Source organism: Dendrobates tinctorius, unplaced genomic scaffold, assembly GCF_039654945.1.
Source record: "Dendrobates tinctorius isolate UK_male_01 unplaced genomic scaffold, ASM3965494v1 ptg000127l, whole genome shotgun sequence".
Lineage (NCBI taxonomy): Eukaryota > Metazoa > Chordata > Amphibia > Anura > Dendrobatidae > Dendrobates > Dendrobates tinctorius.
This window is the reverse complement of record NW_027361795.1, coordinates 15,768,930-15,782,750: the sequence shown is the minus strand read 5'-3', so window position 1 is coordinate 15,782,750 and position 13,821 is coordinate 15,768,930. Positions and strand designations below refer to the sequence as shown.

Below are 13,821 nucleotides of genomic sequence, written 5' to 3'. Positions count from 1 at the left end.
CAGGATGATTGGGTTTCATTTTTGCCCTTGGCCGAATTTGCTTTAAATAATAGAGCTAGTTCTGCCACTTTGATGTCACCTTTTTTTTGTAACTTTGGGTTTCATCCTCGATTTTCTTCAGGGCAGGTGGAGCCCTCTGCCTGCCCAGGTGTTGACACTGTGGTGGAGAGAATGCACCAGATCTGGGACCAAGTGGTGGATAAGTTATCTCTCTCCCAGGAAAAGGCCCAGCGGTTTTCCAACCGACATAGGACCATTGGTCCCCAGTTTAAGGTTGGTGATATGGTGTGGTTATCATCAAAAAATATTGCTATGAAGGTGGCTTCTCCTAAGTTTAAGCCTAGATTTATTGGACCTTACAAGATTTTGAAGATTATTAATCCGGTCTCTTTTCGTTTGGCTCTTCCTGTCACATTTAAAATCCATAATGTGTTCCATAAATCTTTGTTGAAGAGGTTTGTTGAACCTGTTGTTCCGGGGGTTGCACCTCCAGACCCTGTATTGGTTGAAGGTAACATGGAATATGAGGTAGAGAAAGTACTGGATTCCCGTCTGGCTAGACGGAGACTCCAGTATTTGGTTAAGTGGAAGGGTTATGGTCAGGAGGATAATTCCTGGGTCTCTGCCTCTGATATTCATGCCAAAAGATTGGTGCGTGCCTTTCATCGGGCTCACCCTGATCGCCCTGGTGGCGTGGTTGAGGGTTCGGTGACCCCTCCTCAAGGGGGAGGTACTGTTGTGAGTTCATTTTCCCCTTCACTACTGAGGCCCGAGGAACTCCCTCTTCTGGTGAAGAAAGGTAGTGAGCCTGATTGTCAAACACCTGGGGCTGATGATGATGACTGGCTGAGTGGAGTTAATGACTGGATATAAGGCTGCCGACGCCCTTCTGGCCTGCGGGTGATTTCTCTGTGGACTTCTAGGAAATCAGTCTGATACCTGCTCATCTAAAGCTAAGATTTCTGCTTTGCCTTTTTGCATTAGTGTTTTGTTTTCCTTGCTTTTCTGGATTCTGCCATTCCCTGCTGGGGTGAGCTGAATCTCCTTTTGCCTGTTGCTCTGTCTTCAGAATATTCCTGAGTACTGACATAGCCTTTTTGAAGCCTAGCATCTTCAGGGCCTTTTTTACTGTCAGTTTGTTGGCTCTTATTTTCATAGGGTTTTTCACGGATTGCAGACAGCAGCCTTCCTGTCCTTTCCTATCTAAGCTAGCTTGGGCCCCATCTTTGCTGAGTCTATCGTTCTGTCTGTGTTTTGTTCTTTCTTCTTGCTTCACCGTCATTATATGTGGGGGGCTGCCTTTTGCTTTGGGGTCTGCTCTGGGGCAATTTAGATTTCCCTTTCTGTCTTTAGGCTATGTAGTCCTCCGGCTGTGATCGAGGGGCCTAGGGCATCGTAGGAGCCCCCCACGGCTACTGCTAGTTGTGTTGATAGGTTCAGGGGTCTGCAATCCGATAGCTGCCAACTTCTCTGGTTTTCTGGACTTAGCTAGCATTTCTATTTTTGCCTCCTACGGTGACTCAATCATAACAGGGCTCACCCTGATTGCCCTGGTGGCGTGGTTGAGGGTTCGGTGACCCCTCCTCAAGGGGGAGGTACTGTTGTGAGTTCATTTTCCCCTTCACTACTGAGGCCCGAGGAACTCCCTCTTCTGGTGAAGAAAGGTAGTGAGCCTGATTGTCAAACACCTGGGGCTGATGATGATGACTGGCTGAGTGGAGTTAATGATTGGATATAAGGCTGCCGACGCCCTTCTGGCCTGCGGGTGATTTCTCTGTGGACTTCTAGGAAACCAGTCTGATTCCTGCTCATCTAAAGCTAAGACTTCTGCTTTGCCTTTTTGCATTAGTGTTTTGTTTTCCTTGCTTTTCTGGATTCTGCCATTCCCTGCTGGGGTGAGCTGAATCTCCTTTTGCCTGTTCCTCTGTCTTCAGAATATTCCTGAGTACTGACATAGCCTTTTTTAGAAGCCTAGCGTCTTCTGGGCCTTTTTTACTGTCAGTTTGTTGGCTCTTATTTTCATAGGGTTTTTCACGGATTGCAGACAGCAGCCTTCCTGTCCTTTCCTATCTAAGCTAGCTTGGGCCCCATCTTTGCTCAGTCTATCTTTCTGTCTGTGTTTTATTCTTTCTTCTTGCTTCACCGTCATTATATGTGGGGGGGCTGCCTTTTGCTTTGGGGTCTGCTCTGGGGCAGTTTAGATTTCCCTTTCTGTCTTTAGGCTATGTAGTCCTCCGGCTGTGATCGAGGGGCCTAGGGCATCGTAGGAGCCCCCACGGCTACAGCTAGTTGTGTTGATAGGTTCAGGGGTCTGCAATCCGATAGCTGCCAACTTCTCTTGTTTTCTGGACTTAGCTAGCATTTCTATTTTTGCCTCCTACGGTGACTCAATCATAACACTGCACCCTGATTGGCTGCCCACATCTCCACACATTAAGTTAATAAAAAAACACAGTTTTCTGGTACTTTGACCTCTCCCCTCCTCTCATCAACTATGTCCCCCAGCTCATCATACCTCACCACTATCCTAGCCAAAGTCCGAACAAATGTTTTAGTGGAAACGCTATCATTTTTCAAACTATGGCCAAATTTTGCAGATTTTGAGGAAAATACTCGGAAATCCGAGCACAAATCCGAATATGCAACTTTCGTGCTTAATTTGAGATTGGCGAACATTTTCCAAACAAGTTTGTTCATCTCTAGCCAGAGCTTTTGGTTAAGGTACACCGCATCAGCGTCCATTTCTGCAAGACGGCTACAGCTGCCACTGATTGGCAGTGCTGTAGCAGTGCATGCAAGTGCCAGCTCTATCAGGGCATTATTGGCCTTACAGGTGTATGGGGCCCGGTGAACAGAGGGGACCTAGAACGGGACCCTCTATGCTCACTGGGCCCGAGGGACAGGAGGATCTTGACAGTTTAGTAACTGCAATGCATCTTCAGATGCACGTTCAGTTAAAATCTATTGCCACAGCAATAGTTAACAGCTGCCAGCCAATCACAGGCTAGCAGCTGAAGATAGTGTGCACGTCGCAAATGTATGACGTCACTGTCATGCGTCGGCGAGTCCGCGCCACTAGAAAATGGCCAAGTGAGGAGAAAGTTTTAATTTTGTAGGTTTTTTACTGAAAGTGGCAAGCCACAGTATATAGACAAATTGAGCAGGCAGGAGACACATAGGAGAGGATCATGGGACAGGATCATTGAACATATGGAGCAGGATCATGGGACACATTGGGCAGGATCATGGGACAGATGGCGCTGGATCATGAGACACATGCGGCAGGATCATGGGACACATAGAGCAGGATGAAGAAAGATGAGACAGGATCATAGGACACATGGGACAGGATGGAGAAAGATGAGGGAGCATCATGGGACTGTAGGATTCCGGATTCCCCTTTTAAGCCTGTTTGCCCTTATCCAAGATGGAGCCGTGTATCTCGCCCTGTCATTGAACTTCCTGTGTGTCCTGTTATTTAAGTCCGGGTTGTGTGTTCCTCTTTGCCTGAGTATTTTGTGCTGTCAGCTCCTGAGCTCCTGCCTGTTGTGCTGGAGAGCTCCCTGCTACTGCTGCTCGTTACTCGGTGGTCTGCCTCACCTCGTTCAGCTGCCTTCCATTTTCTGTGTGCTCCTGGATCCTGACCGGGGTTGCCTATTGACTGGAATACTTGGGTGCTGTCTTTCGCCTCAGAAGCTACTGCGGTTAGTAAGAAGTGTAACTTCTTTATATCTTCTGGACAATGTCTGTTGGGCGGGACTTTTCATGGGACAGATGGGGCAGGATCATGGCACACATGGGGAAGGATCATGAGACACATGTGTTAGAATCATGGGACAGATGGGGCAGGATTATGGGACAGATGGGGCAGAATCATTGAATAGATGGGGAAGGATCATGGGATAGATGGGTGTTAGGAGCACCGCACTGCACTTGCTCACTGGGCCAGTGCGTGTGTCCTGAGTACAAAAAACTGTGCACAAAGATACCTGTGGAGCGGGGCGGCAGTGGTGATGATGTGTGCTCCTGACTAACAGGACCTGAAGCACGTGACTGCTGAGGGCATGGTCTAAACTCCAGAGAGCTAGGAGCTGAGGAAAACTCCTAAAAGGGTAACTACGGGACAATGTTACCAAGGGACATAGACAGACACGTAAACCAGATCAGGCCAGGGTCAAAGCACGAGATAGCACGACAGTACCAAAGGATAAGACAGAACAGATAGTCAGGAAGAAGCAATAGATCAGTAAACCAGAACGGGTGATAGATGGTACAATAGGGGCAAACGGTAACGGAGTAACGATAGCCAAGCCAGGAGGTCAGAACCAGAGAAGACAATAGTAGCAAAACGTGAGACAGAGAACAGAGTGAGGGGACAGACTGGGTCATACACGGGAAGCAAACAAGCAAAGCAGTATACATGCACACCAGGGGTCAGACACACAGCCAGAACAACAGTATAGCTGACAGTGAATCCTAGTCTGGAGTGGGTATAAATACCCCGCCCAGATCCAAAGGGAGGCCAGCAAAAGTTAACCCTGTGAGAACAGGACATTAACCATGTCCTATACCATGACAATGGGGCAGAATAATGGGACACAAGGGGCAGGATCATGGGACACATGAGGCAGGATCATGGGACATATGGAGCAGGATCATGGCACAGTTGGGGCTGGATCATGGGAAAGATGTCACAGGATCAAGGAAGATATGGGGCAGGATCATGGGAGAGATGGGTCAGGATCATGGGAAAGATGTCACAGGATCATGGGAGAGATGGGGCAGGATCATGGGACACATGGAGAAGAATGGAGAAAGATGAGGGAGCATTATGGAACACTTGGGGCAGAATCATGGGACACATGGGGCAGGTTCATGCGACACATGGGGCATGATGGAGACAGATGAGATAGGATCATGGGGCAGGATCATGGGATAGATGGACTAGGATCATGGAGCAGATTGTAGATATCAGATGAGGCAGGATGGGAAATCATATGGTGCAGGATGGAGACAGATGGGGCAGAATGAAGACACAATGGGTCAGGATGGGGATATTATTATTGCAGTGATATATTTAATTTTTAAGGGTACTGTTTTCAATGAGGGGATCCTGTTACTGTGCAGGGTGGCACTAGGTCTCCTTTTTTTCATCTGGGTAGTGTAGAAGTTGGGAAAAAATTAAGTAATGCTCTGCTCTAGATAACTGTGATATTTTCTACAGAAACAAGTCCTGGTTTGTAAGAAGTGATGTGGTCTGAGCTGGATGAAAAAGAAAAGTGAAGATGAAGGACTTCAAGTAAAGACGTCACTGGTGAGTCAATATGCTATCTATACACTATATAGTATATATAGAGCTCCTGTATGTAATGTCACTGGTGATCCTGGTATTACCTGTGCACTATACACTAAATACAGATCTCCTGGGTATAATGTCACTGGTGATCACTGTATTACCTGTACACTATACACTATATAGAAAGGTCCTGTGTGTAATGTCACTGTTGATCAGTGTATTACCTGTACACTATATACAGAGCTCCTGTGTATAATGTCAGTAGTGATCCGTGTATTACCTGTACACTATACATTATGTACATTATAAAAAGAGCTTCTGTTTGTAATGTCACTGGTGATCACTGTATTACGTATACACTACTGTATATACCAAGCTTTTATACATAATGTCACTGGATATCACTGTATTACTTGTACACTATACACTATACAGAGCTCTTGTGTATAAAGTCACTGGTGATCACTGTATTACCAGTAAACTGGTACTGTATACTTTTAATTCTTGTTTGAGGGATTTTCATCCATTCTTCCTTGAAAAATTCTTCCAGTTCTGTGAGATTCCCAGGTCTTCTTGCATGCCTTGCCCTTTTGAGGTCTAAACACAGATTTTCAATTATGTTCATATCAGGGAATTGTAAGGGCCATTATAAAACCTTTAACTTATGACTTTTGAGGTAGTCTATTGTGGAATTTGACGTGTGTTAAGGATCATTATCCATTTGTAGAAGCCATCCTTTTTTCAACTTCAGCTTTTTTTCAGATGTGTTATGTTTGCATCAATAATTTGTTGAAATTTAATTGAATTCATTCTTCCCTCTAACTATGAAATGTTCCCCATACTATTGTCTGCAACACAACGCTAAAGCATGATTGATTCACCCATATGCTTAATATTTGGTGAGATGTTCTTTTCTTGAAATTCTGTGGTCAAAGTTATCCGAGCACAGAAATCTCCAAAACTGCCTAACTTTTGAATCTGCCCATTTCCTTTTTAGTAATTTTTAAAATGAAAAAAAAATGACTATATATATATATTTTTTGCCTAAAATACAAAGGAAATGTGTCATTTAAAGCATTTTAGAGATTATTTCATCTTCAACTTGCCTAACTGTTCACAATAACAGTAATTTTGACCAGGAGGGTCCAAACTTTTACATGCCACTGTAATAATAATATGCTGTAATAATAAAGTCCCCTAAGAACCCACACGTATTGTAATATTATAGTTTTCCATAAATAGTAATAATATTCCTGCATCCCTGCATTTATAGAGATTATATCCCTTGAGTTCACCTACAAATAGTAATAGAAAATAAAATGGTGATGTAATTGTGTCACTTGCTGATGTCCGATTTGTGTCCCAGACATACTGCATGACGCAAGTCTAAAGTAACTTGTGGTCTAAAAAACTATAGTGGTAGGGCAGGAAACCAAAGCTCCTTGATCTACTGCAAGGTTTAACTGTATCAGTGCCCTATCATTAATTAATTCAGTTAACAGTTTTGGGTGTTATGTAATAAGAAGCTGTGATATCTCTGAAGAACTCTTGCAGGATGTGCTGTTAATAAGGAGAGACTGCCATCTGCTGGCGAGCCGTAATCAAGCAATACAAAATGGCGCTGGAAGATTTACAGTGGTAGCGACTGTGTGGGCTGGACTGGATCAGGTGACCCATCAGGAAGGACTTCCCTGGTATAAAAGCCCTGCACGCCAAATTACGAGGAGATTTTGCGCCATGGAAGAGAGCTGAGCAGACATGCTCCAGAGACACCACTGAAACCAGCATGACTGGTTTAATGGGAAGTTTGCACCATCCGGGAGACGGTCACTGATTGGCAAGGTCCAAATCAAGCCTCCGAGGTCAAACGTTACCTGTCAAGAGCAGAGGCCTAATCCTTTCTGCCCCGAACATAAGAGACTTCAATTGATGGTCAAGTCGAGAAGAGCCGTGAGGAGACGGCGACAGGAGAGACACACCTGCGATCGTGAAGGAACAGCGCGAGTGATCAGGTCTGTCACTTCCAGCTATCATCTATGGTATCAGGGTGGTCCAGGACTAGGCTTACAGGTTGGGAGGTGGCCAGTTGGTGCATGATAGGCTCAACGGGCTTTGATAAACTACGACAGAAAGAGACTTGCAGCCTAGCAGGAAAACCTGGTGGCCCCCGCTAGGGCTAGAGCTTCAGAGAGAACTTATGTGGTGACTCCCAAGACTGAGCACACCACCTTTTTGAAAAGAACATTAACGTTAAATAGTGACTTTCTTGGTTATTCTAAACTTATTGCTATTTGTTCTACTGTTGATTTGCATAGTTTCTAACACTAACTGTTTAAAGTTACTGCTGTATATAAATAGAATTATATAAATCCCTGACTGTTCCTGCCTCGTGATCTCTGTTTGTTGCATCCAGACGCCTGTATAAAAGTTATCGTACGTTTCTGATGTAAGCCAAAACACTTGTATATTCATTTTCTTGAATAATTTGCGTTTATTTTATCAAGTGAATGCCATACTTCCTTACCATAGCAACCATTCATCAAGCAACGAAAGTGAAGGCTGTCATCCCCTCCTCCCACAGCTGACAGCATATTATATGAATGTAATAATCTAATTATAATATCCTTTCTATAATTTTCAGATCTCCTGAAAACCATAATACATATTAACTGACATTTGATTTTGATTTGCAGGTTATAAATCATAATACACGGATATTTCGATTTGCTCTTCCATTCATGAATCATACATCGGGACTTCCACCTGGTAAGGGGACTAATTCAAAGATCATATTTTAAATTGATAGCCTATTCTCAGGAAAGCCCATACATATTGTGAGGGACCATAGTGGTCAGTATTGTACTTCTGCCCTATTCACTTGAAAAGGACAAATTTAACCATGCTGTACTGTTTGGATCTATTTGAAAAATAATTTGTGAAGTTGCAGATTATGTATTATGAGGATCTGCAAATTGTGGATACGTGAGTTGTTTATGGGTAGGTGTTGTTATTATGAGTGTTGTTTTTAATTTTATATTAATTTTTTTTGCATTAAATAATGATTGTTCTATACAGTTTGTACTGTTCTGGTCAGTATGACCCAATAGTGTTTTAAATGATATTTTCAATCACATAAATGATTTATAATATCATTGTGGATTATCTATTGAATCTCCTATTGGTTACCGATTTCTCCAGTTCCTGCAGGTCTGTGCGCTTGATAGATTTACAAATTACTAAAACAAAAGCAAACAAACAGCAAAAACCGACCATGAGTCCATATTGTTACAAATGATGCAGAATTTATTACTATCACAGGTAATTAAATAATGACACAAGATCAATGTAAAAAGTATTAAAAGATATGCAAAGTATATAAAATGTATCTGTATGCTATAGAGCGCTAACATTCAGTAACATATAGCTAGTTGATGCGGAAGACACAACACAAAAGTGTGTTTAAAAATGTGTATAAAAATCCAAAAAATCAGAAAAGCAGTATATCACAAAAACTTACATCAAGTGCACATCTGGTGTAAACAATAGGTGTATATAAAGTGCATATAAGAAAGCTATATCCATGGAGCAATCCATGAGTATCTAAAAGAGTAAAGTGCAAGTGCACAGGTCTGTTTTCCTGTAGTATATAAGCTCCCATTGTTGCTGAACTGGTTAGTGTTTGCTGCTATTTAATTATTATTATTATTTATTTATATTGTGCTATTTTATTCCACAATGCCGATTTTACCCCGTGAAATTCATGAGTGTCCATTATTTGGAAAGTTGAATAAGAATGTGGTGAAGACGTCCTTTAACGGAAGCAGAATTGTAAAAGCTTGCCAACACCTCATATTCTGAAGAAGATATCCAACTAGAGAAAGTGTCCGAAGACGACGACCCCATAAGTGGCGGGAAAGTGATCACGAGAATTCTGATTCTGAAGTTGAATCTGATGAGGCACAATACCCAGACAACTTGTCTGAAACAATTCCGTCTAAAAACAAAAATGTAATTTAGAACTTGCAGCCATCTGCCCAGGCAGGAAAAAGGTCCTCTGCTTGCGTCAGATAATTCTCTAATAACTTGCCACTATTAGAAGTTTGGGATAAATGGATAGAGTCTTCCAAAATAATACAATATTGGTGAAAATGTCAGTGTGGATGAACAACTTGTGGCATTCCGATGAAGGTGCCCGATCACACAATATATACTGAGTAAGTCAGCAAAGTACGGCAGCAAGATATGGACAATTTGTGACAAGCAGAAGTTCATACACTCTAAACGCTCAGGTATATGCAGGAAAAAAGCCTGGAGAACAAACTGACAAGAATCCAGGTATGTGAGTCATTTCAGATTTCACGTACAGACTAAGGAAAAAAAGTGACAACTTTTTTACATCACACCAACTGGGGCAGCTGCTCCTAAAATGAAAACTTACAACACCGGGCAGTCGATGTGAATACTTTTCCGCCCAATGATGACAAAAGTATTCTCAGAGTGATACGTTTATTGGCTAACCAGAAAATAATATGTTTGCAAGCTTTCAGAGCACAGAGGCTCCTTCTTCAGGCTAGATAACAAATGGATTAATAAGATAAAACCACCATGATTTATTACATTTCCTAGAAACAAAAAGGCCATTCTGATGAGCACGATGCACCATGACAATGCAGTAAGTAGTCGAGATGACAAAAAGCCGCAGATGATATTAGATTATAATTCCACCATAGGGGCAGGTGATGCACTAAATCAGTTAATAGCTACTGTATGTACACAAGCAAACGCGAAACCAAGCGGTGGCTAATGGTTTTATTTTATAACATTCTTGATGTATCTACCTCCAATACATTTGTTTAATGGCATGAAATAAACCCCGATCGGAAAGCCAATAAATGGCATAAACAAAGAGTTTTTCTGGAAGAATTAGGAAAGTCCCTTGTTATGCCATCTATTTTAGGAAGAAAACTAAAGCCCTGAAGTGAAGGAGCAGCAACAACAGGAACTCCTGGCCTCCACCAGCACTGGAAAAAGACGAAAAAGGAAAAGATGCAGCATTTGTCCTTCTTCCTGTGATAAAACAAATATTACATGTTTTAGCTGTAGTAAATCTTTATGTAAGGCACATGTGAGTTATTTCTGTGCAGAATGTAAGAATGCCTGAATGTAGCAATAAGTGAACATGTACAGCCTTTTTCTAGAGAAAGTAAAGCAAGTTTTGATTTTTATTTTTCATTTGTGTGTTCACCAACCATGATCACATACAGTTAAATAATGCAACTGTTATTTAAATAATATGCTTAGAGTAGTACATGTCAAAAGTAACAGAATAAGTCGGATCATATTGACCAGAACAGTACAAGCGTATAGCCAATATGAACAGAACTGCACAGTTAATACACTATATATGAAGTTGCACAAATACAATGGGGCATATTTTCTTATATTGGTGCACTGAATTCATAATTCAGCAGAATTCAATATTTCTCAACATGGCACATACTTGTAGTCACATTGTATGCTATTTTGAATTCATGTCACCTTTTTGACACTTTGTTAGTCTCAGACAAAATGCTTATCTGGTAAGATCGATTCATTAAGCCATAGGTCAGGATGAACATCATGGCCTGGAAGCATTGAATCACTGAGATATAGAAGAGCAGTATTACCGGACATTACGTAGAAGAGAAGACATAGATTAGCCAGTCAACATGGAGCATCTAGGAACATTGGAGCTGGATATGCTAGATTGCACAAGGAAGAGTGAAACAGGATGTAGGTACAGGCACATTGGAACAGCAGAGCCAGGTATGTAGACATTCAACAATCCATAGTCAAATGAGGGCAAGTTAACCGAATAAGTACTCTTTACGAAAACACCTACTATTTATATGAAGTGTTACTTAGACATTATACAAGAACCTTTATTCTGATGAGTAAGATATGACAGAAAAAATAAGGACAAAACACCCTCAATGAATTACCCTCAATGCATTCAATCATACATTATATGGAATAAAAAACAAAAAATAAAATTTCAAGAGCTGTTTTGGTTATTCCACGTGAGCTTTACGTTTTTTGTTGCACTGAATCCGAGAATGACCTTGTCATAGGACATCACGTTTCCTGACAATTCAGGCAACTATGTTAAATAAGGCAATACCGCAAAATAAATAAAATTATTTTTTATTCCAAATTTTTCATGAAAATCATTTTTAACTGAAATGAGCTCACTAACACTCACTAACTCCTTTACCCCCAAGGGTGGTTTGCATGTTAATGACCAGGTGCCATGGTTTGATCAGGGTTCTTGCCTTGCACTTACAGGGTTAAGTGTACGTGGCCTCTTTCTGGATCTGGGAGGGGTATTTATGCTCACTCTTTACCTGGGTTCTATGTCAGCTATACTGTTATTCTGGCTGTGTGTCTGACACCCCTGGTGTGCTTGTATATTGCATTGCTTGTTTGCTTCCCGTGTATGACCCAGTCCGTCCCCTCACTCTGCACTCCGTCTCTCGTTTTGGTACTATTGTCTTTTCCGGTTCTGACCTCCTGGCTTGTCTATCGTTAATCCATTACAGTTTGTCCCTATTGTACCATCTATTGCCTTTTCTGGTTTTCTGATCTATTGCTACGTCCCGACTATCCATTCTGTCTAACCCATTGGTACTGTCGTGTGATCTCGTGCTTTGACCTCGGCTTGATCTGGTTTCTGTCTCTGTCTATGCCCCTTGGTAACATTGTCCAGTAATTACCTTTCTAGGAGTTTCCCTGCAGCTCCTAGCTCTGTGGAGCTTACACCACGCTCCCAGCAGTCACGTGCTTCAGGTCCTGTGAGCCTGGAGCATGCATCGTCACCACTGCTGTCACGCTCCGCAGGTATCTTTGTGCACAGTTTTTGTACTCAGGACACGCGCACTGGCTCAGTGAGCAAGTGCAGTGTGGAGTTCCTGACATTATAGCTGACCTTAAAACATTTAAACGAGGTTTGCACTTTTTTTCCTTGAGTCATGGATCTGCTGCATGCTCTCTCTGAGCAAGTGAATAGCCTCACTCAAATGATGCAAAATCTGTCTATGGAGCAGCGAACCCTGGCTCAGTCGCAGCAACAGGTTCAGAGGGAGGTTGCTAATGCCATGCAGGGATCTTTTCTTCCTGGGGCCCGGAGTGATGGTATCCCAGATGTTTCCTGAATCTCCCCAGAATCACCTGTTAAATTGCCTGACTTTTTTTCTGGGGATAAAAAAACATTTAAGGTTTTCAAGGAGGGGTGCAAACTCTTCTTCTCGTAAAGGCCACGCTCCTCTGGGGATGAGAGTCAGAGGGTTGGGGTCATTATGTCTTTGTTAAGGGGCTCCCCTCAGGCTTGGGCTTTTTGCCTTCCCCCTACCTCCACTAAGAGAATGTCAGTGAATGCATTCTTCGAGGCCCTCGGGCATATCTACGATGAACCCGATCGTGTGAGTCTAGCCGAGGATATGGTGATGAGTGTGTGCCAGGGGAAACACTCCACTGAGTGGTTCTGCTCTGAGTTCAGATGCTGGAGGTCTCCTGGAATGATGCTGCCCTCCGGGGTTTGTTCTGTAGAGGCCTGTCCGAACGTTTCAAAGATGCCCTAGCCCTTCATCCTCCACCGGATTCTGTGGAGGACGCTATGATCCAGGCTGTCCGCATGGACCGTAGGCTGCGGGCGAGAGGGGTCATGCTGCAGGAGACCCCTTTATTCTCCAATCTGAGAGACTCTGCATCTAGTCCCGAGGCCATGGAGGTTGGTGCCACGTCATTGAAGGAAAAAGAGAGGAGATGCCGTAGAAACAACCAATTGTGCTTTTACTGTGGATCTGCTGGACATTGGAGAAGGGAACTGTCCTTCTTGCCCTTCTTCAGTGAAGCCGTCAGGAAAATGACTGAGTCTGGGTAACAATCGAGGAGGTTGTCCAGACTCCGAGGTACCCTTTTCCTCACTTACTAAAATTCTGCTTCCGGTGGAACTAGAACTTACAGGCGGTCCGGTTGTGACCACCGCCTTTGTTGACTGTGGTTCTACTATTAATCTGATCGATGCCAAAGTTTTGACTTTTCATAAGATAGGGACAGTCAGGTTAAAAGATCCTGTTAAAATCGTGGCAATTGATTCTTCTCCTATCACCCAGGAAGGAATTTGTCTCATGACTGATACCTTTTCTCTGAAAGTGGGTTCCACTCACATGGAAAAATTAAGGTGTTTTGTTCTAAATAATCTGCCTGCTGGACTGGTACTGAGTATGCCTTGGCTTCAACGCCACAATCCTACTATTGACTGGGTCACGGGGGAGATCATTCAGTGGGGTTGTATGGCTAATAGTCTATGTTGTAACTTGACAACTCTTGTCACCACAGTAAAATCTGTGTCAGTGTCGTCTGTCGATCTGGAAGGTATTCTGGAGTGCCTGAAAGATTTTGAAGACGTATTTTCCAAAAGTGAGGCTGAGGCGCTACCACCACATAGACCCTTTGATTGTGCCATTAATCTAGTCCCTGGAGCCAAG

At 42.9% G+C, this 13,821-nt stretch overlaps 1 protein-coding gene across 1 annotated transcript in view; it reads left to right on the top strand.

Moving 5' to 3' along the window:
• Positions 1–13,821, top strand: part of CYB5R1 (cytochrome b5 reductase 1) — a 288,183-nt gene that overhangs the window by 98,699 nt on the left and 175,663 nt on the right. The window contains exon 3 of the mRNA XM_073542557.1: positions 7,990–8,062. Coding sequence (XP_073398658.1) covers positions 7,990–8,062 — 73 coding nt within the window. The remainder of the gene's footprint in view (positions 1–7,989; positions 8,063–13,821) is intronic.